Source organism: Rutidosis leptorrhynchoides, chromosome 10 (genome assembly GCF_046630445.1).
Source record: "Rutidosis leptorrhynchoides isolate AG116_Rl617_1_P2 chromosome 10, CSIRO_AGI_Rlap_v1, whole genome shotgun sequence".
Lineage (NCBI taxonomy): Eukaryota > Viridiplantae > Streptophyta > Magnoliopsida > Asterales > Asteraceae > Rutidosis > Rutidosis leptorrhynchoides.
In genome coordinates, this window is record NC_092342.1 from 259,019,207 (window position 1) to 259,043,868 (window position 24,662).

The 24,662-nt window shown below is 33.2% G+C and overlaps 1 protein-coding gene across 1 annotated transcript; it reads right to left on the reverse strand.

Moving 5' to 3' along the window:
• Positions 1–5,755: 5,755 nt before the first annotated feature.
• LOC139872289 (uncharacterized) lies at positions 5,756–9,818 on the reverse strand. Its single transcript, XM_071860131.1, has 3 exons — positions 8,082–9,818; positions 7,299–7,376; positions 5,756–7,189 (listed from the first exon to the last, which is right to left on the reverse strand). The coding sequence occupies exons 1-3, from the start codon at positions 8,718–8,720 to the stop codon at positions 5,927–5,929; spliced, it is 1,980 nt and encodes a 659-aa protein (XP_071716232.1). The 5' UTR covers positions 8,721–9,818; the 3' UTR covers positions 5,756–5,926.
• Between the last annotated feature and the right edge of the window lie 14,844 nt (positions 9,819–24,662).

Here is a 24,662-nt window from a genome sequence, read left to right on the forward strand (position 1 = left end):
TGAGACCAAGATGATGGTAATAAGACACGCTGTAAAAAAAATATTAGAAAATGATGATGTTGTATTAGGAAAAAGGTGATGAAGGTTACATAAAATAATAAAAGGAAAGTTAGTGATTATGAATGATGATTGATGTTGTTGTCATTGACAAAAACCGAACCCCACTATCCCAAAAATCCAGCGAATTCCATTAAAAATATTCTGTGATGGATTGTATTTTTTCTTGGGCCGTGACCATGAATACATTAAAACAATCTGTTGGGCTCCTTTCACACTTAATACAATTTGGGCCGTGGTGATTAAAGATACCTAGAATAATATTGGGCTTTGTGAATTTAATAGGCTTTTTAGAATTGGGTCACTCGAATCGAGATATATAGTTGGTAACGCGAGTTAATATCGAAAAATTGAAACAGCGAGATGGTTTAGAAGTGATTCGGGTTAACGTAAGATCACGAGTTCGAGCCCCGGCAAGGGCACTTATTTTTGGAACTTATTCTTTGAGGTAGTATTACTATTATCATTATTATTATTGTTATTATTACTATCTTTATATTATTATTATTATTATTATTATTATTATTATTATTATTATTATCATTTCTATTAAAATTATTGTTATCTTACTATCATTAAAATTATCATCTTATTATTATCAGTATTATCAATATCAATATCTTTAAAATAGGTATGATTATAAAAATAAAAGTTTTAATGACGTATTTAAAAATTATAAGTATGAAAATAAAGATTTTTTTATATATATATAAATATATTTTGTACACATAACTTAACTATATTAACATTTATGTATATACAAAAATGAAAATATATAAATAAGTAATGAAACTTATAACTTATTAAATATATAAATTATATTACCAATAATAACATATATATATATATATATATATATATATATATATATATATATATATATATATATATATATATATATATATATATATATATATATATATATATATATATATATTTGTTTGATTACAAGTATATGTTTTAATAAATATATGAATAATATATGTTCGTGAATCCGAGGTCAACCCTACACTTATTAAATGACGTCATATGTATTTTTACTACAAAATACAATAGGTGAGTTTCATTTGCTCCATTTTACTCTTTACATTTTTGGGACTGAGAATACATGCGCTGTTTTTTACAACTGCTTTATTAAATGTTTTTGAAATACATTTTGAACTGCGAATACATGAAATGCTTTTATAAATGTTTGACGAGATAGACACAAGCAAAACATTCCTTGAATGAATTATGTGGACGTGATAATTGCCACCATTGAATTATGTGGACGTGATAATTGTCACAATTGATATGAATATTTTTCCCCTGATTATTATTGCTTGGTAACCTAAGAATTAGGGAACATCACTAATTTTGAGAATTAGTGCATGCCTAATTGGCGCGAATCCTAAAGGTAGCTACCGGGTTTAACACCCCCACCCAGAATGTTCACTAGACGGAAGGGCTAGTGGGTGTGGTGTTTAGTACTTCGAAGTTTATATGATTATTATACAGACGAGATGTTCTGTTTTGGGGATATTATTATGCGCATTATATGTTAAGGTCGGTTACCAAGCCAAGTTATGAAAGCAATGAAAAGTGAATGTTATGTATCGAGAGAATGATTTTATACACAGGTTATGTGTATGTTATTTTTGTGCACGAGATATGTGTACGGTTACTAAGATTTATGAAAGATGATTTCGTACACGAGAAAGGTGTACTGTATTTAAAAGATATCGCATGTACATTACAGGTGGGTATAGGATTCGGGCCCATTTGTACCATGCAGCATTTAAATCTTGTGGTCTATCAAAATTACAGAATTTTTTTGTTTTATGATAAACTTATGAACTCACCAACCTTTTGGTTGACACTTTAAAGCATGTTTATTCTCAGGTATTAAAGAAACCTTTCGCTGTGAATTTGCTCATATTACATGGATTCATTCAGGGCATATAGAGGTCAGAACCTCGCAATGGGACCAGCTGTTGAAGACTTCGTCCAGATGGATTAGGACGGGTCACTACATGCGACATAATTTTGGTCAAACGAGTCTCATATAGGGACTATGACCACGCAACGGGACCTAAGTTAACGGCGCCGTCAATGGCGATTTTGTCGAGTCGTTACAATTATTGTGAATCTCTTCACAAATCTTAAATGTGACCGCATCCTTCCTGACAATGTTCTTCGAGTTAATTTGGGTAACGTTCGTTCTTCCAAGTTTTTATGTGATAATTGGCGTGGCAATGGTACTCTTCATTCTAGTTATAGCAGACTTTTTCATCTCGAACACGATAAGAATTGTTTGGTAGCTGATAGAATCACGTTGAACGGGTGGAATTGACATTGGACTAGGCAGGATATTGGAGCCCGGAACTATCAGCTAGTCCGCAACATGGAATCGGACCTAGGTAATATTATTCTATCGAACGTAGATGATACATGGTACTGGTGTCTTTCGGACGATGGTTTATTCTCGGTTAGTGGTACTTGAAACCATATGGATGACATTACCTTGCTTAGTTCGGATGTCATGACTACGTGGGTTAAATGCATTCCGCGTAAAATCCACATCTTAATTTGGAGATTGACTTTGGATAGACTTCCAACAAGGTTAAAATTTCTGTCGAATATGTGAATCATATATTCTTTGGTTGTTCGTTAGCCAATGAATTCTGGTGTAAAATAAAGGCTTGGATTGATGTTCGTTGGCTGGAAGTTATCGTTGGGTCTGGATGGATAGTGTGGTACGACTCCTGGCAAGCTTCGTTTGATAGGAAGGACAAATTATATACATTCGTGGCGACGACTATTTGGTACATTTGAAAGTATCGTAACGGAGTTATTTTCGCGTCACCAACATTGAAGGAGGAACTGATTTGGATTCAATTCCTAATTATTCTTTTAATTGGTATTGTAATAGAGTTAAATGTAATATTCGTTGGGACGATTGACTTGTAAAAGTCATTGTAAGTTTGTTCGTTGCCCTCTCCTATTGCTCGCTAGGAGGGTTTGTCGTTTTAATATATTTATGCAGTTAAAAAAAAGTTAAAAGTGTTAATGAATTATTTCGATACCAATAAGTTAATGACCATTTATTTATTTTATTTTTAACAAGTTAAGGAGCCCGCGCTTCGCACCGGAACTCCAAAGGAGGTTCTAATGAAAAACCCAGTGTTTGAAAAAAAGAAAAAATCAACGTGTATGAAAGGTGGACCTAACTATTTAGCGTTTTTTAAAAAGCATCCGTTTTGCGAGTAGTTAGTTGCGTTGTTTTCGTAAAATTATTTCGAGTTGAACGGTATTGTTGAAAAAATTTAACTCGCGGCGAGCGAGAAGATATGGCCCGTTGAAAATTTGGGTGGAATTTATGTAAAAAATTTTAAGAGAATTTTGGTCTGACGTTTTGCCCCCCTGATTGGGGGCCAATTTGTATTTTGACTAAAATTGGGGGCCGATTTATATTTTAATCAAAGTTGAAGGTCATTTTAAAAAATCGAATTTTACTGTTAAAATAATGCTATGAATAGTAAAAACATACTTTGTATCGAATATATTTATAATTATAATATAATTATAATATAATAACTAAAACACAAAAAGTACTCGCGCTCAAATATCTTTAAAGTGCTTGTTTCATCTTATTATAATAATAACCATCCGTTATGATTACGAAAAAGTCTGTCTTCTTGAATTCACAACAACTTTTTTATTGTGACGTTCTAAGCTTTTTTGTTAATAGAACTATGATTTTGTTAAAGATACAATTTCTAAAATCCAAAATTAAACGAGCGTAAATTTGGGAAAATGACAAATGTGCTTGAGAAGAGCCAGGCTTGAGAAGAAATCGGCCAAGAATAAACTGGGCTTGAGTCCATTTACAAGAAGCCACTTTGACTTGCATGAATTGACCACTCACCAAAGCTTCAAAAAAAAAAATTATTTATATTTTCTGAAGAAGAAGAGCGCTTCATCAAACTGATGAAGGGCCAACAACCAACAAAGAAAGCAGGCTCTAGTCTAACATAACTAAATAAAGGGGCCAAGCAAGCTAGCCTAATTGAACCAAAACAAAACGAGGTACAAAAAAAGAAAAACAGAAACTGCCAACAAGACACTAGAAATGAACTCGGGACCACAACAAAAGCATCACAAATGCAACACTAACAAACCTAAACATGACTACACAAAGGAGACCAAAAAACGCTACGGAAACGCAATAAAATGACGTCCCAAAGGAAGCACCAAACAAAACAAACCGCGATCAAATGCCACCGACGTATAAATTCTTCAATTCAGTGCACCTTCTTCACCTTCTTCGGCTTGCCTTTGAGCTCAGAATCTAGCAACATAGCTTCAACCTTATACACATCAAAATCCTTCATAACCGAATTGAATAAACCATAAGAAAATCCCACACCCGTCTTTCCAACATCGATCTTGCTCCATGCGATTAGTCCCTCCCAAGGACGAGCCGACTTCTAAACCACCAACGCCTAACAAGTTACCCGGAACCATCATCTCTTCATCTTCATCAATGTCTTGCAAAACAAAAGAATCGCTGGCAGCCGGATTCTTCAACTTAACATTCTTTTTTGACACAAGTTTAGGACTAGAAATGTAGAAGAATAGAACCCCATAAAATATAATGTATAATTGAAACAATATTTATAGAGTACAAATATGTATACTTCCTATTGGACCAAGCTCATCTATACAATTAAGTTGGGTCAGTTCATATTCTATTCACATACTCTACTACTTTCTCGTTGTTTGAGTAAGAGGAGATTACAGGCGTTCATACAGGACTATAAATACATAAATACATGATATAAACATAAACATTGTGAAAATAATAAAACTAAAAATACATTTAAAGTCTTCACGCTAAAGCTTATAGTCTTGACTTCGTGGCTTAATCATTTCTTCTTCTTTTTTTCTTTTTTTTTTCTTTTTTCTTTTTTTCATCGCGGTAGTAACAAACGATCCCCCATCAACCTTACTAGCAACCACGGAACACAAATCCATATTAGCCCGCACGTTTCGCCCATATGTCACAACATAAACAATCTTTCGGCGAATTTGAGCCCTTAACATGAGATTCAGATAAACCAACATGCGCCACTGAGTCACCTAAATTCGCGAGCTCAACATCCACCTCACCGGCCTCGTTTACATCTAAAGCAACATTAACTAATATCAGCAAGTTTGGCAAACGCTTCATCCACTGAATTGGTAAGAGTTTTGTCATCCAAACCCTAACTAAGCAACGCATTTTTTATCGAAACGAGACGCATTTTTGAACGAAACGAATTGATTAAAGACCTCTGATGATTGGACATTCTTCACAGACGAAGGATCCAGTATTGTGCTAAACATACCATGATGCTTATATAATTTACTGATTAAAACACGAAATGAAGAAAAAGATTAAAAAGTTCACTAATCGTGATGGATTCATATATAATCGATCAATTTTGTAATTCTTATATATAATTAATATTTAATATTTAATTTTGTGCTTAAACCCAGATCAGTAGGATGATCTTATGGTATCTTGTTTGGTCATATAATTCATAGACATCTCAATTTAATTCCCTTTAATTCAAATTCATTATATTTGTGTTTCATAGAACTTTAAATAATTAGGATCAATCAAATATCATCAAACAAAGGAATTCAGGTTGATTCCTTAGCATATTATATGGAATGTTTACAATTCTATTGAAAGGCAGATTTAAACAAATATCAGTCAATTATACATCCAAACAAAACAAAACTAAAAGTAGCACTCACCCCTAATAATACCATTATCATAAAAACCATAAAACAATACACATAATCAGAATATTACATAACTGCTATGCATGATGCTTACAGTTCACTTCGATTGCGTCCGACTTCTGCCGCCTCTGCCGCCTCTAAAACGACCACCACCCCTTTGAAACGGTTTTCGTCCTCCACGATTCGGAAATCCGTTACCTTGATTTGAATTTTCCGAAGCTTCAGCGGTTCCACTAACAAACGGGGGTCTCATAGCACCAGTATTTTCCATTTGAAGCCCATTAGGCAATGCAACTCCTTGTGGTGGGCCCTGAAACACCATTGGCGGCCCAATTTGTGACGGGTTGAAGTTATTCTGAGGCATACCTACAGGCCAAGATTGGGGCACAAACGGATGGTTTGCTCCGAAATTTGGAGGTACACCACCTTGAACGAAATTATTGCAAGGGAACATTGGGGCATTAGAGTTAAACTGAGGAGGAAAAGGTCCTAAATTCGTCAAACCGATATTCTGAAAAGGTTGTTGAGCAAAGTTCCGTTGCATGAACGGCACATTAGATGGAAAGCCATTTGGAAGAAACCCAATATTCTGTGGCTGCATGGGTGAGAACCCGTTTGGCCAAACTCCAGATGGCGGTCCAGTAAAGTTAGGTGCTTGTGGACCTGGTGAAAACGCTTGTGGACCACTAGTGGGTCCCACAGAAGGACCGTTTACTTGCGATGGTGAAAACGCCTGCTGTAAACTGTGAACTTGTGATGGTGAAAACGCTTGTGGACCACTAGTAGGTCCCACAGAAGAACCATTTACTTGCGATGGTGAAAACGCCTGCTGCGAACTGTTAACTTGTGATGGTGAAAACGCTTGTGGGCCGCTAGTAGAACCATTCACTTGTGAGTTACACGACGGCTGCTGATCGTATTTCCAGTTACCGCCCCGATTTCTTGACTTCTTGTCCTTTTTCCTATTCCCATTTTTCTGATCACTTGAGTTTCTTTTTGACATTTTAATCATTTTCTTGTACTCGGCTTCTTTTTCGTCATCTGAGAATTCCAATTCTTCGGATAACTCTTCGTCATTTTCGCCAGAAGCATCGTACCCTTTTTTGTAAAGACTGTTGTTGTTATTTAGAACATAATCTGCAAATTCAGGAACAAAAGAGACAGCGCTGCCTTGTTCGATCCCAGTCGGGATTTCACTTTCGGAGTTGTATCTAACGATATAATATGGATTTTTTACGGGTCCGAATATTTCATCTACAACCCCTAATGGTGATCGGCTTTCTGTGATCCACAAAATAGAACCCTCACTTAACGGGTTGTGATTATCGACTCCTTCTACAATCACCTGTGTACCCATAATCTGTACATATGCAAACACTTGTTTATTAACTTATGAAATCGAGAGTTAATTGGACACTGTTTTGGAAAGGAAAAAAAAAAGTAAATCTTTTAGCGATAAATAAGCTAACCGATAATACAGCACCAACTGGAAGTGTCTGATGATGAGGTTGTATGGTTACATTCACTGGTGGGACCGGAGGGAGATCCTGCAATTAATTCGTATAAAAACGGAGGTTGGTCATCAAAATGATAACATAGCATCATGTAACAAGAACTATAACAAACATATAAGTCGGCATACACAGACAAGCAGTGGCGGAAGCGGAAGCAGGAATTTATTTTTTTCACCCGGGGCGACTTTTTTTAAAAAATATAGCAAATATTTTTGGGCAAAATATGGATGTTTTTGGGCAAAATATGGAGGCTTTGGGGGCAAAATATAAAGACTTTTGGGAAAAAAAATCCACGGGGAGCATAAGCGAAAAATCCAAAAAAATTTCCACTAAAAATTACAAATCCATTAGGGGCAGGTGCCCCCTGCCCCTTGCATATTTCTACCCCTGCAGACATGTGACGATATGTAAACTATGAGACCATTTGCATTGTATAAGCACTTAAATATATATTATCCTTAACACATTAAACTGAGCATAGCATGAACTGGTTAAAATTCGACATGGTTTAACAAGAGAACTGCAATTCACAAGATGCAGATATCACAACCACATCTGCATACCAGAAAGCTAATGTAGATAATCATTATTCAGTAAAGCAGAGCAAATAACTTCAAATTGTTCAGTTTAGGTTAGCTTTTTAATCAAAAGCTAGTAACTTTACTTGAACAACAGTTAAATAAAAACAAGTTAATGAAATAGAAACAATTCACAGTTATCATATAGTAATATTATTACCTGAACCTCATTCTTGGATCGAATCGGACCTTTTACAACATCAGCACCATCTTCATCATCACTCCAAGCAGCTACCACTTCCTCTGCTATCTCACCTTCTTCCATTTCATCCTCATCTATCACTTTCTTCCCCTTTTCATCATCATCACTATCATCATCATCACTACTAGAAGACTCAGAAGATGATGAAGATGATTCTTCCGCAGAAGTATTACCACCATCTTTCACAACATCATTCTCATCATTCTTCAAGCTGATTTGAGCACCATCTTGTACAATAACATGCTCATTATTAACCCCACCATCAACACTCACATCTTGCAGCTTCAAATCATCACTCTTTATGTTGCTTTCACCACCACTAGTTACATCAACATCATCACCTGCTACTATTAAAGAAACCTTACCCATTTCTTCTTGAATCAAACTACAACAACCCAAATCCTCTGCTTGCTTCTCGGACCCAAAAATCTCTTCTTTTTCAGAAATATTGCTCATTTTTTCGAAAATAGGCGATGAAGGTAAAATTGGGTTATGTTCAACCCAATCGTCAAAGTTCAACAAAGAATCAATAAAGGAATCTCCTGGGTAGTCTTCAAAATCTATAAGGGATTCACGTTGTGCTTTAATTTGGGTCATTTGCGATCAAGGAGACTAGGGTTTTAAAGAAACGAAATTTCATGGTTGCAGGTTAATTAGAGGAGTATAAATAGTATTGTTAGGGTTTTAGGAGTTAGAGAAAAATATGGGGCTTTTAAACCCTAGTTGCTTCTTCGCCTTTGGCATTTAAAGGATTTACCCGAATACCTAAATCGGGTCGGCTGTTTTAAACTATTGTTTTTTGTATTTACTTACGTAAAAGAAAAATTATTTCTTTATAAAACGTTGATTTTTTATTTTTCAAAAAAACTATAAACTTTTATAACCAAAAAAAAAAAAAGATTCATCTAAAAGATAGACCCTTAAACATACAAATCGAATTAAATTATCGAGCTCGACTAACTACAAAATCAAACGAAAACTCACAACTAAACATCAGATCACGATTACAAACTAAAACCTACATAACACATCACAACAACAAACAATAAAATAAAGAGGGTGAAACGCATACAAAAAATTGAAACCATATAAAGTAAGGATACACTAGCAACCATGACCGTAGAACAAATCAAATATCGTTTACGAACTGGATGAACCGTTGTATTTCTTCATTTTATTTTTTTATTTTAATCAAAGCTCTTTGAACGTTATTAGAATTAATTAGAATGACGTTGACCTTCACAAACCCCATTTGATTCATCTCATCGAAGCCTTAGAAGGTAATTCCGAAATGGGAGAGGAAACTATTCAATTCGAATCTTCAACAACGGGTTTCTTCGCACTCGCTTTGGAGCTCTTGAAGGGTCATCAAATATCTTTAGAATGTCGTTATTCGCTTTATTTCTCACTTCATTACGAGTATTTTTTTACTTTCTTTTATTTTATTTACTAGCTTAAGACCCGCGGAATCGCGGGTTTCGTCAATAGCATTTTTAAATATAATAAATTGTGTGTTAGCTCATGTAAAAATTCACCACAAATTCTGTATAATAAACAAATGAAGCCAAAGAATGTAGTTAAACATTATCATATACTCCCTCCGTCTCAATTCTAAAAAGGAAAAAGGTAAAAGGTACCCGGAAGGGCGAGTAATCCGACCCCATACTCGATGTACGCAGCCCAGCAGGATTACTCTGTAGCGACCCCGACAAATCGTCAAATGACGGCGTCATCTACGTATGGTCCCATTACATGGTCGTAAGTCTTTATAACAAAGTTTGACCGAAAAGTATGTCGCATTCATTTCATAAATAAGGGTGTTTCAAAGTTTACAAAAGTAGTTTCCATAACAAGTACATAACAATGTTTAAAGTTTGTATGAAACACGTGCGACACGATTAAAAGTAGTCAAAAAGACGCTCCACGTATGCAAGTATACTCGACATCCAATGCAAGTATCAAAAGTATGAGCGGAAGCATATATCACCTAAGTTCAAGGACCTGAGAAAAACATAGAGAATCTGTCAACGAAAACGTTGGTGAAATCACAGGTTTAAATAAGTAAGTGAGTAAAAGTAAGCTGAACCACAAGATTTGCAACATCGATAAAGTCATAGTACATTCTAAAAGTTAATATTCACGAGCACTCAATTATCAAAGCTTAACATTCCGTCCGTTGAACCCCGTAATAATAGTGTTAGAACATACACTGTTTCTCGAAAATATATTTCACCCGTAGACGGTAGCGAACCGTCCGAAGTGAGGGTTTGTCAAACCCATATGGCCATATAACATAAGTTCTCGCTTACACCATCTGATGTAACTAATGATAATCGAATTGAGGATTTGTGTTCAAACTCGTATGTAGAATGTTTGTTTTCCCTGTACTTGTGTTCACGTAGTTTAAAAGAACGTTTATGTTTTCTCATCCCAAAAGTAAGTTCAAAAAGAGTAAAAGTGGGACTATGATCTCACCTTGTATGCACGAACAAAAAGTACTTCGACAAGTAACGTGTGCAAAGAACAATGCTAGTCTTGACCTAAACAATTAGGTTGTATCAATATCGATAGTCACGAAAGGTCAAAGATGTTCAATTAGTCCTATGGCTCAATACGACTCGATTAATATAGCATGTGAAGCAATTTGTCAAGTTTCATGCACGTTACAAGTAGTTAAACATGTTAGAACGATTGTATAATTGTTTGGTTAAGTTTGACTAAAGTCAAACTTGGTCAAAGTCAAAGTCAACGGGGTCGGGTCGGGTGTCCGACAATTTTCTCATGATGAGAAATCATATATGAGCATAATAGTCAAGTCTCATGGTAAACAGGATTATAGTTAAGCGGGAACATTTTGTGATATGAAAAACAATGACAAAAATGAGCTGGACCAAATGCGCGGCGCGCTGTGGGTTGCGCGGCGCGCACCCAAGTGTAAATCCTGGTCAGAAATTAACCAAGAAGGCAGACATCTGGGATTTTTGATTATGCGCGGCGCGCAGGTATGTGCGCGGCGCGCACTACCTGGGAAACATGTTGTTTGCAGAAAATTGGTCTAAGTCACGACCCAAAACACAATTTAACACATTTCATGCACCGAAAACATTTAAAACGCATATCATATATCATTAGAAAGGTAATTTGACAAGGAAGATAACTAAATGCATTTACTCAATCAAAACCAAACAAACTCATATCAAAATCACCATTAATGCTCACATTTATTACTTCCAAGTTCATAAATGCAATTTAATGATTCGGAAATTTAATACACCCATTTAATACGCCGTTGTGTAGATAATCACGCATACAATGTATCTAAACACTTACAAACAACATTACATGTCATTCAAAGCATTACAAAACCATTTCAAGTTCATGAAACCCTAACCCATATTCACCAAATTTCATAATCAAGTTTATGAACTAATCCATGTCAACCTACATACCAATTTGAAGCTAGTGATGTTAGGAACACAATTAAAACATGATCTTTCATCTTTAAACAACATATGAACACCTAAAACTCAAGATTAAGCAAGCATTCTTTCAATATGAATTAGTTACACCAAACTAGCAAGAACAAGCATACCAAACACATAATCATACTAGACTTGAGCCATAGACACTAATTAACAACCTTTTTAACTCAAAAACTCAAGAACACATAAAATTAGTGATTTTAGAAAGTTACCCAAATTTGATGAGATCGGTATGGAATCGAAGAGGAGATCACGAGGAGTTCAAATATGTAATTTGTTTGGCCCGAAGCTTGATCGATTTAATATGGATGATGAATTCTTGAATTGGATAATTGAAGGAAAATGAGAAAGTAGAGAAAGAAAAGATAAAATGAAAATGGAAATGAGAAGAGGTGGGGTTGACTAGTCACATGCTAGTCATCTCTTTAGTGTATTGGCGAAACTAGTCCCTCAAGTTGCAATCGGGTGCGTTAAATTACCTAAAACAAGATAATTGTAACGCGTATTAACGGGAGATGTTATAAACATATAACGGAACTTAAATAGTTAAACGGAAAAGTAAACGGAAAAAGGCGGGATGTTACATACTCCCTGGCTGTTTCCAACCCTTCCCTGACCACCACTAAATATTCGTCTCAATTCTATTGTCCAGTATTCCTTTTTGGGATGTCCCAAATTAATTGTCCATTTTCATAAATGGTAAAGAAAAAAGTGGTAAAGTTTTATTGTGCCCATACTTTATACAAAGTAAGACAAAGATATAAGTAAAAAGTAAAAGGTAAAACTGAAAAGTTAACAAAAAAGTACATATGTTAGGTACTTTTTATTAAACTGTGTGTATTTTCGACAATAGATTTGGGACGGATTGAGTACAAATTAAGTATAACTAGTTTATTGACCCGTGAATTCACGGGTTGATGAAATAATCTACATAATAATGTTAGTGTCATTGATCGATTAATTAATATTTATCTCTCCGTAAAAAGACGATCAACATAAATATTGAATCATAAACCTTCAAGTTGAACTATTTTAAAATAGCTTATAATATAGGAGTATGATATATCTTCCACGGATGAGAATAATAATTATTCATAATAGATTAACATAAAACATTAAGAAATTTGAATAATTATTCATCTGTATCACACTGTCGATGCTCATGTCCATCAATAGGTCATGTTCTCACCATCATATAAAAAATTACATATGTTTGACTTGAATATATTTTAATAACCAAATTATCAAATAGTAAAAAACATACAAATGAAAAAGATTGAGAAGAAGATATAACAATATGAACTAACTACAAAAACAACTAAAGACTGTAAACTACGAAATTCAAGCAAAACTAAAACAAAATTGAACCAAATATAAGCTCATGAAATTTTAATGTGTATTATTCAAGCTAAAACTAAAAACTAAAACAAAACTGAACCAAACATAAGCTCATGAGTTATTGATGTGTATTATTCAAACTAAAACTAAAACAAAACTGTAAACTACGAAATTCAAGCAAAACAAAAAACAGACTACTTTCATACCAAATATTAATGTGTGTTATTCTCTCATGAAATATCTCAGAGTACTTTCATACCTAAGATAAGCTCCATGGTTTATCTAAGCAAGCATTAATACACTGTTGCATCATGAAAAAGAATACATTGGCATTGGCATAATATATGATAACATATTGGGTAATATAGTGGGTAATAATTCTCCAACAAATGGATCTAAATTGCATTATCAAACCAAAAATAATATATTAAACTATATCCAATAGCAAAGAGCATTCTGGCCCATTTAAACCTTTGGAATCAGTAACAACATTATATAAAAACAATAAACTATAGAAAATAAACTATTTGTTCAGATTGATCAAGTTTTGTGAAACAAAGAAAGTAGGTACAGAGAAAATCTAAGCACAAGAAAATACCTTTTAAATACACAATCTAATGCTTCTTTGTTATCCTCACAAATGAACACCATACCCATGGCAAAACACCTTAACTCCATATCTCTTAGTAGACACTATACTCATGATAAACACTCTTAATTCATTCACATGAAATCAACATAGAAAGCAGTTTAATGTTTAGATCTTCAATTTCATTTAAGCATTTAATCGAACACATGGCGGTCATAACTAATTTCTACGACTGTAAGTCTTTAACTTATCAAAGATAAAGCTTGCAAAGATGAAAAAAAATCAACAAAAAAAGCATGAACTTGCACAGTTTACTAAAATATGAATCATCATCAACAACCTTCGTATAAAAATTAAACATAATAGAAATTAAAATTAGTTTCAATGGAGGCAAAATATGAATGAGAGATTAAAAAACCGATTGCAACTTAAAAGGGAAAATTAATCGAAATAGTAACCTTAGCAAGATGGAATCAGCAACTGCCTTTGAAGATGAGTAACTGAATGAATGATTGAGCGAGCCACAAAGAAAGACGATAATAATAATTAGAAAAAATTACACACTTAGCAGGGCCTTTTTTGAAGAACCACGATACATATTCAAGATAACTCGAATCTGGAGTGAATCAGATGTAATTGAAATCGCCGATAAAAAAAAATAGAGGAAGATGAATTGTTGGGTAGATGACTGACCATATTCTTTTGAATGAGAAAATATGGATGATTAATGAATAATAAATGAAGAAGATGATGGATAAATAAATTGAATTTCAAATACAGATGGAAATTTGAATTAGGAGGCGTGATTTCTGTAATGTTTCAATTTGTATCTGTATACCCAACATTGAGATACAGATTCATTTATTATTTTATGTACAGATAATTATAAAAATATAAAAAGATAATATATGACATAAGCATGTGACATGTTACAACCTTGAAAGCACATCTTACAACCTATTGAAGCAGGTGATTACCTCAGCTTAAACTCCCTTTTATAAGATATAATAGATAGATAGATAATAGATAATAGATAGATTCAAACATGACTTGATCAAGCTTAATATATATTGATCTTAATATACCAAATGGTCTAAAGACGTGTTAAAGTGATTCCAATAGCCTGTAAGTAAACATGTCAATACATATAAGCTTAACATATATTGATCTTAATATATCTTTCCCAATATTTGTCCCACTATTTAACTTTATCAATGAAATTATTTGACAAACTTGAAATAGCTTGTTCATTAGAAAAACAACTTTGTTCCACAATTTTGACTTTTTAAGTTGACTCAAGTCAAACTATGACTGCAACAATGATATTGAAAGCAGTATGTTATGTTAAAGTGAAAATATGAAATATATAATTTATTGACATAACATATATATACATACAAAAGTTAAACTGCAAGATTTACCAAGCCTTCCTTCAGTCCTCCAAAACTCTTGTCCAATCACTACATGCAATACATATACAACATAGTACACATATAGATATACATCAAGTTTTTGCGAATGCATTACCAATAAAAGGTGGATTTGAAAATTCAAATAGAACATGCGATTAAATATAGAATCGTTATAACAACCCAACATATCTTTACTAATTCAAATAACCCATCTGATCGTTTATAAAGAGGTGACTACATGGGTCAAAAACTTAGATAGCATTATCTTAATAAGCAGGTTACCAAAAACATTAAAAATACCAGGGATTTTAAAAGCATTTTACTAAATGAATCAGAGCTTTGATTACTAAATGGGTCACTCTTAACATTATAGAAGTAGGTTACTAATAAATATCTATAAGAATATCGCCCAAATAACACAGAAAATGACACAATGGTGAATATCATTGGGAATAGAATAGTTGATAATTTGCTTGTGCAACTAATGTCTCTAAGAATTCGCATTCTCATCCAATTGGTGATTATCAGCTTATGAGAAACCATCTATTAAGGTAAAGAGAAACTTGATTGATTAGCCATCAAACTAGGGTTTATATATTGGAGTTGTCTTATAGGGAAGCGAAGGTTGCATTATACAAAGCTTGATGACCCGCTCAGTTTACCACCTATGCATAAAAAAGAAAACATTAGAAAGAAGAGGGCATAAACAATTTAAAATGAAGCTAACCTACCATTTAATTAAAATAAAAACATATACCGACAACTTTATCAAAGATACAAATACCTGAACAAAAATCATTAGTTGTGTGAAATAAACCATTTTTGCAATAATATATTAAATAAAACTATGAATAAACAGCCATAAGAATACTTACTCTCTTTCATTATATTTGCATAGTTTATCCAATCAACTCTTTATACAACATGAAACATACTCGTAAAAACACCAACTTGATAACCACAATAAAAGATGAAAATACGAAAATTAGTTTGACTCTAGAAACTTACAAAAGTTGGTGGTAGTGTACTGCATACCCTATTACCCTATAGTCGATTAACTTCCTTCTCTTTATTATTATCTTCACTTTAGCTACCTCAATGCTAGAGTTAGGGGGTTAGGGTTTTACCAGCAAAGTTTAAATGAAATTAAAAGATCTGGAACAATCAGGTAACTAAAAAGGTGGAGTTATTTACTTCAAAAAAATAAATTAAGCAAAAAGTAACAGAAAAGGTGTGTTGGATTGCTTATTGCTTACCAGAACAATGACTACCGCGGCGGTTACAGTTGTTGTGGAGGTTATGATGGTGGTTGTGATGGTGGTTGCGGTGGTGGCTGTTCATAGTTCCAATCAACGTCAGGTTTATTTGGAACTGATTATTGCGGGGGTTACGGTTGTTGTGATGAGCAAAGATTAAGAGACTTCATTAAAACAAATGATCAAGAACAAAATAATACTTCTGATGATTTATGTCTCTCATTCATACCTCAATAAAGATCAATGTAAAAGTTTATAAAATTGGGTAATGCTCTGCTTCCTGTATTAACATCAGCCTTCACATTTAGATGGTCAAATTTGACCTCAATTGTTGGCAATTTAATCCTAACCCTATAAACATTACACAAATCATAATATTTAATTTTAACATACTCCGTATATACTAATGATCATGATCATAAATCAGAAAATAAAACATATTATTATTAATTTAAATGAACATGATTAATTGGTACCTATCAAACCTGACCCTGAGCTTTACGTGCTAACTTTTCATTATCTTCATCAGCAATTTTAACCAGTCTATCAAGTAAATGCCTTCTATCATCTACTCCAAGATTGCCAAATATCAACTTCATTAGGTGGTCCAGTTGACCCAAATAGTAAACCTTTTCTCAAACAATTGCAAGCCGGTAACTTTTCTGGTGAAGCCCATTAACAGCTTCTTCATCATCTTCATCATGTGAAGATTTTGAAAAAGCATCCATACCAGAATTGCTAAAACAACAATAAAGTAACAAAAGTTTTTTTTTTAAAATTACATAAAAACAAAATAAATATAAATACCTTTTCAAAGATAATCACCAAAATACAATCAGTAACATGACGAAATTAGAAAGACACCAAAGAATAAAAGAAACAATAAAAATCCACAAAACAAACTAACACAATTATTTACACCAAAGGAACATAGTACTAAATCAAAATCAAACTCTATAGAAAAAAACAACAAATCCAAAATAAAAAATCCAGTAGTTTCAGTTTTCATATTAATGGTGTTTACATTTGACCTAGACATGTAGTAAATTAAATCGAATTCATTTTAGCATAACAACAAAACCCTAAAGATGTACATCAGGAATCGAAAACATAATAACAAAATAACAAAACCCCAAAATAAAAACATATTGCAATAATAATTCAACTGACAGTAAGTGAAGTAGAACCCGTATTAGCCGGTCTCAAATCATAATAAAATCGTAAATTTATCTGCAAATATAAAACCCAAAATTTTAAAATCGACTATAACATCGGCAACTCAAATATGTATTCAATATCTATACGTATAAGCAATCTTACTTACATCTGGTAGCCCTTCCTTTCTGACAAATGTGCGGCTTTTTCATGATCAGTTACAGCAACACAATTTGGTGATCTAAGATGCACAAGCTCAAACTGAAATAAATAAAAGTGACAACAAATTACAGTCAAAGTAAATAAAATTACAGGTAATCCACTGTTTCCAGCCCTTCAATCCTCACTTCATTGGTACATAACAACAAGTTACAGTCATAGTCAACATCAGAAAGTTCAGAATAAGCTTACAACTTTGTGCATAATACCTGATTTCGAAAACAAATAGATACGTACGAAAAGAAAATGAGAAACTAAAACGTTTCTCTTTGGTGTTCCTCACACGTGATATTAAGGTCAGATTTCCATCTCGTCCAAGGCCGACTGAAAAACAAAGTTCAAAGCTGAAAAAATATATGTAACATATGTTAAAGTAGAACCCATGAGCCCAAAAATTGAGGTCTTCTTCAATAAACATGAGGTGGATAATTGGTGTGTTTTTCTCATTGAGCGCTCTCGTTTTTTCTCTCTGTTGGTTGTTGGATCCCCACATTTTGGTCTAAGAAAGATCAGAATAAACATGTTAAATTTATCAGGGATGTTCATGTTAAATTTAAAATCGAAATCAAATCGTTACAATAAGCATTGCGTCTAACTTCTAACAGGGATGTTCATCCTGAGATCACCTCTTTGTTTCTTCAGCATGATCTATGCGTGTGTTTTAAGGTTATCATGTGTTGTAATCATGTTTTTAATCTAAGTAAAATGCATACCTCCATAATTGATCAGTATTTGAATGTTTGTTGAGAAGGGACGACTTCAACAATATAATCAGTCATAGTAGGCTGCTGCAATCACACAAAAAAAAACAAAAAAAACAAAAAAAACGCATACACTTCTTCTGAATTAACAGAAATCAATCATTAGATATAGACAGACACACTTCTTCTTTCTATTGATAACCTAATATACCCACAGTAACAAATAAACAATAACAGAGATAGAAAGGAGAAATTCTCAATCTAAAAAAGATGAACACCCATTAAATTAAATCAAACCCATAAACAACACTCACCTGCAGTCAAAATTCCTGTTTTTTTCGTGAAATGTTGATATTAATTTGATAGAGAACAGATGATTCTCGTATTAGATATCAATATCAGTTTCAAGAACCCTAATTATCTGATCGTATACTAACACATCGATGTGAAAAAACAGATCAAAAACGAATTCAATACGATCGACAATGAAATTTAATACAATCGTTGTAATTCACTCAAAACAAATCTAAAAACTGAGTAATAAAAAAACAAATACAAACCTGAACATTAACCGGATTGGATCTGGAATCAATCAAGATGATTACACAAATTCTAACACTTTATAAACCGCAATTAATCGAAGACTAAATCACATGATATATGAGGCAGCAGAATCGTAAAACCCTAAAAGATCGAAGCAAATATTTACTTTTTGGTTCGATGGATGATAACAGATAGCACAAAATCAGAGATGATATATGAAAAATCTAATGATCGAAGAAGTCGATGACCTGAGGCGATTACATGTTCCGATTGACTGTAGGTGTCGATTACCTTAGGCGATTGTAGGTGTCGATTGCTGGTGTATTCTGTATGTTTTTAATTGCCAGTGTTTTTTTTTAATGTAGGGGGAAAGAAAGTTTTGATAGTGTAGTTATTGAATTATAATTATATAGCGTAGATAATGGGTAGGTGATGGTAATTTTCTTGATCCAATGGTTGAGATTAGGGGAAAAATTTAAATGTATCTCTTTTTTAATTTTATTATAATGTAGGGTTGGGATTGGGATTGGATATATATTTGAATTTTATTTTATTCTAACAATAGCCTCAAACGTGTTGTTAAAATGCGTATACATCTTCTGTAATTTTATAACCGTCACTCTATTTCAAAATAAATAACAAAGAATTTTATTAAGAAACTAATCCCGCCCATTTAGTAACAAATTATTAGCGTTGTATTTAAAAGAACTAAGAGTTAAAGTTACAAATCGATAATATACATTTATTTTTATTCCAATGTAAGCTATTAAAAAAGGGAGATGATTCGTACACCACTAGATTTTAGCCATACACCACCAATGGTGCATTAAAACATTGTACTGTACAACACTGTAATGCATATTTGGTGGTGTATGGCTAAATTTAGTTGTGGACGAATTAGCCCCCATTGAAAAACAGTGTATGTTATAAACATTGTGTTATTACCAACATATTTAAAGTTTGATCTGATAAAGTTTTGTTAAGCTTACGTGGTGATGACTTAGCGCATACGTAATATCTTGGTGAAATTGTATTGATAGAGAATGAATTTAAGAGGATTTTCCTTAAACTTTGTGTAATTTCATATTGAACACTTGTAATGGAACAGATGGAGTGATTTTATTATACAATTAAAAAGAAAATGAAGTTAAAATTTAACGGTCTCTTACTCTCTTTAATAAAGTTAAAATTGTTTGATATTGAATTATTATGTTTATTTTTTAACAAATCTTTTTTATTCTCTTTGATTTCTTCTTTCTAATCATAAAAAAAAAGTCACATAAAAATTCAAAATTATGCATTAAGAGTTTCTTCGTAGGTGGAGACACGACTGCTCTACAGTTTATAGGATACAGGAAGGATTGTTTATGTTTCATCTCTCTCATATCTCGCCAGCGCGAGGTTTGATGTTGTTGTTATTGTATATTCTTAATGCACAATCTTGCTTGACGTATGTTGGATGTACTCAATCATTAAATTTTTAGTGCGTTTATTTATGAGTTGTGGTATCAGTTGTGGGTGTGGTGATATTGAATGAGCGATAGTGATGACTTATGAATGGTTGGTGGGTGGTGGTGTGTGTTCATGCATATTTTTTCCAAGGGAAAACATACACACGGACATCAATGTGAAAGGGTTTTTTTAGGCGTCAACGCCGTTGATCTCCGGTCCGGTTACCGTGAATAACCCGTACTCGAGATGATGATCTCGGGAGGGAGGCCAACGAATTGCCCGCCGGTCGATAGTCGGACCCTATCGACGGCAAAGGGAGAAAAAACCCTACAAGACCCGTAGGTAAAAACCCTAGAGTTGCGATCGTGAAGACGATCGTGCAGAAGATCCGGCGATAACTGCCGTGTGCGTTGCGGACTTGCGGTGGCGGCGTTGCGGTGTGATCGAATGATCGTATGAGGTGGTGCTTTCATTGAGAGAGTAAGAGTTGTATGCGATTGGGAGATTGTGAACTTGATGTAGGTTTTGCCCCATATTTATAGATGGGAATTAGGATTAATTAACTTGGGGCCAAGTTAATTGTGTAGACCCTAATTGGACTAAACCCTACGTCATCAGTGTGATTTACTACAAGGAGGAGAAGCAGGTGAAGTTACCTAATAACCTCGGTTACTATTCCTTCACCTCCGTTGATATATTTATTATGAATGGAAATTGATATATCTTGCACCATTTTTGATAGTTCCACATAAATTACCTAAGTTATCCTTAAAAATGGTGTATTAGATTTTGTCATAATTCACTGGAGGATATTTTTGAAAAAAAAAAACATAAAATAACGATGGATGAAGTAAAATGGAAAGTAAAATTATCACCTCTCATTATAAATAATCATCAAATAATTATATATTTATTCATGTAAAAATTTAACACTATATTTAACGTGTTCATTTAGTCTTATTTTCAAATATGTCATCGCCATTTTAAATAATAGGTTTTACTATATGATTCAAAGTGTTGTTGTAGTATGAGATGAAAAGAGTTCGATTTTCATACAATCTCACGTGAGTGAAGAAGGGCAATGACGCTTATAAAGCTCTTTTTTTTAATCCTTTAGAGCAAACAAATGTTCTCATGGATATGAATGTGGACTAAACTAAAAACGAAGAATATCGAACCTAGGTTATAACGTGTAAGGATACTGGATTTTACTATTGTGAATTTTTTTTTTTATTTATAAAAACACTACTCAAATTGTATAGAATATCACTAAATATAAAAAAATAAATGTATACTTTTAGAGTTTATAACTTTATTAAAGTAAACATTCATATATTTTATACAAAATACCAACCATTATATATATATATATATATATATATATATATATATATATATATATATATATATATATATATATATATATATACTAGCCTTTAAGAGCCCGTGCGTTGCACGGCGACTCTTAATCAAACAAACTAGAAACATATAATTTTACTTAGTCATCGCATATGATAGCCGAATTAAGAGCCCGTACGTTGCACGACAACTCTATAAAATAGTATTTGAAAATGTTCGTATTTATGCCAATTAGGTGTATATGATACAATTATAATGAATTTAAAATGTCATACATGGTTTCAGCTTGTAATCAAGCTACCAACTTGTACTTGAACGTGTCGTCTTGTTGAACGCCTTGACTTGAATCCATCTATAATGTATTGCCCTACATAAATGCAATGACATGTAATAAGCATATGCTAAGATTAATCAAAGGTTGACAAGAGATCCGGTAATGTAACACAATAATCACATAATTGATCAGTATGCAATAAGGTTTGTTATTCTTGCAATAAGGTTTGTTATTTTGTTAGTAAAGTGAGTGTAAATATGTAATGTTAGATGGTAACACGCGTATATGCAAATTAAGATTAGTGTATAGATATTATGATAAATAAGAGTTAATATATTAAAAAGGAATTTTTTTTTTTATGTAAACACATAAGTTGCATAAAAATATACAATTCTTAAGAAGATGAAACATATATATAAACAAAGAAGATTAATACAGGAGTAGTTTTAGAGCAGTAAGATGTAATTACCATTATGTAGGTTCCACATTGATGCAACAATATTAAATGGCATTTTGGCTAACTATATATCTATGTGTTTTATTATTGTGATATATACATTTCTAATTTCTAAGCATTAGCATGCATCTACAGTATAGCTTACATAAATTTACCAGGACTACTAATATAATTTACCCATAAACAAAATAAACTTACATGTGTGTTGGTTGCACGATTGTTTATTTTGTCACTTGACTTATAATTCTCAAGCAATTAAAGTAACTTATTTTAGGTTCAACAGTGAAGAAAAATCACATGTATGTTATCTAATCCCCCGACCTGGCAATCCGCATACTATCACACCTATACGTACTTATTGGGTATCTTATGAGTTCGAATCCAATTAAAAAAAACAACAGAACATCAAAAGAAAATAAACTTATAGCAGCAGCTAACCTATATGCACAACAACTAACAAAACAATATATAAAATGAAGAGAACTCAAGTCAACCAAATATGATTCACAAGCCCACCTAGTTTGCCAATAGATAACCAGATTTAAAACACAAAGAATTTAGACTAATATCCTAGTAACACGTGTGTTGTTTGGTCTAACCCGTAATAAAAGCGCTTGTTTGACCCATTTACCTGCCTGTTCGACCCACCCATTTTGGCACCGGAACAGACCCACCCATTTTGGCACCGAAACAACCGAACTATAAATCCAATTACTAAAAAGGAACAAAACAAGATACCAAAACTAACAAAATTGAACACAAAACCGTAGTTCTATGAAGTAACTTATATAGCCTTAAAATGCATGAACACTATTTAATGCAAATAACATAAAGTAACTGTAACATAACTAACAAAGTAGTAGAATTCTACATAAAACCTAGTTAATAAGATTACATGAATAAATATGATATTGTTACTTACATTAAACATGTATCTATTAAAAACATTTCATGTAAATATGATTCGTGAAATAGAGTAAATATGATTCGTGAAATAGAGTAAATATGATTCGTGAAATAGAGTAAATATTAAGCAAATAAACAACACCCAACTGAAGCAAAAATTATGATCTAAAAATGGAGGACTCAGTTCACAACCCTTATGTGTAGTATATAAGAAAAACCTGATTGATATCTACAACCTTTAAAATTAGATACTCTGTGACATTTTTGTGGATCAAAGCATAGACCAACATAAAATTTGCCATCATTAACTACCAAAACACATGAGAAAAAACGCAGACGAAGATAACTGGCATGAGAAAAAAAATATTACCAGTATCAAAAACGGTCAAAACAGTAAAAAAAAAAAAATCAAAAATCAGATTCAACCTCTTCTAAGTTATGCTAATGCTAATGTGTAAGACCCTAAACCCAAGTGTACAAGTGTACCAAAACATCGAATAATCAAACTGTAGCAAACTGGAACTCACTGTCTGAAAATGAGTGTGTGCGCGCAGCGCACCTTCAGGTGTGCGCTCGGCGCACTGTCCCAGCTACAGTTTTCTGCTTTTTCTATTTTGAGTTCAATGAAGGGCATATTGGTCTTTTCACTTGAGGGTCGGTTTTAGGCCATAAAAGGCAGATTGGTGGACTCTTTCAAGTCCATAAACTTATCTCCATTCTCTCATCTTCAACCTCAAACCCTAGAGTGAGAAAAAGAGTTTAGAGAGAGAGCTTCATTTGGAGAAGAAGAAGCTTGAATTGATCGAAGTCACAAGTATTAAAGTTGTTCATCTTGTTCACGGTTACGTTGTGGTAGTACTGGTAAGTTCTAACTCCAAGTTTTCATAGCATGATTAGTGTTCATAATTGGGGTTTTGAAATGGGTGTTCTTGAGTAAACCCACTAGTTGATAATTGGATGATTGAGCTAGTAAATGGTGCTAATAACCATTGTTGGTGGGTTTTAGGTTGGATGATGAAATTGATTAGTTGATAATCATGTTCGGGTGTTAAAATCACTAGTTAACTTAGGTTATAAGTGATTAGTGGTGTAAATTTGCAAATGGGTGTTTTGACTTGAGATTTGGTCAAAATGGGTTTTGTGTCATAATGATGCAAGTAAGTATTTTGTTGATGAAACTTTGAGTAAAATGTAGTGTTAGAACCTAATCACTAGTTGATTACGATTATGAGTGTTTTGGGCGAGATTTGACTTAGTCAAATTGGAAGTAAGTGCTAATGGGTCGAAATTGCACTAAGTGTTAAATTGGGTTGGTTTGTAAATCCACCCTAATTGTATTGTTGTTATGTGATTAATGGAATAGGTGCTTTCCATTGACGATTTCGGATTTTGGTAT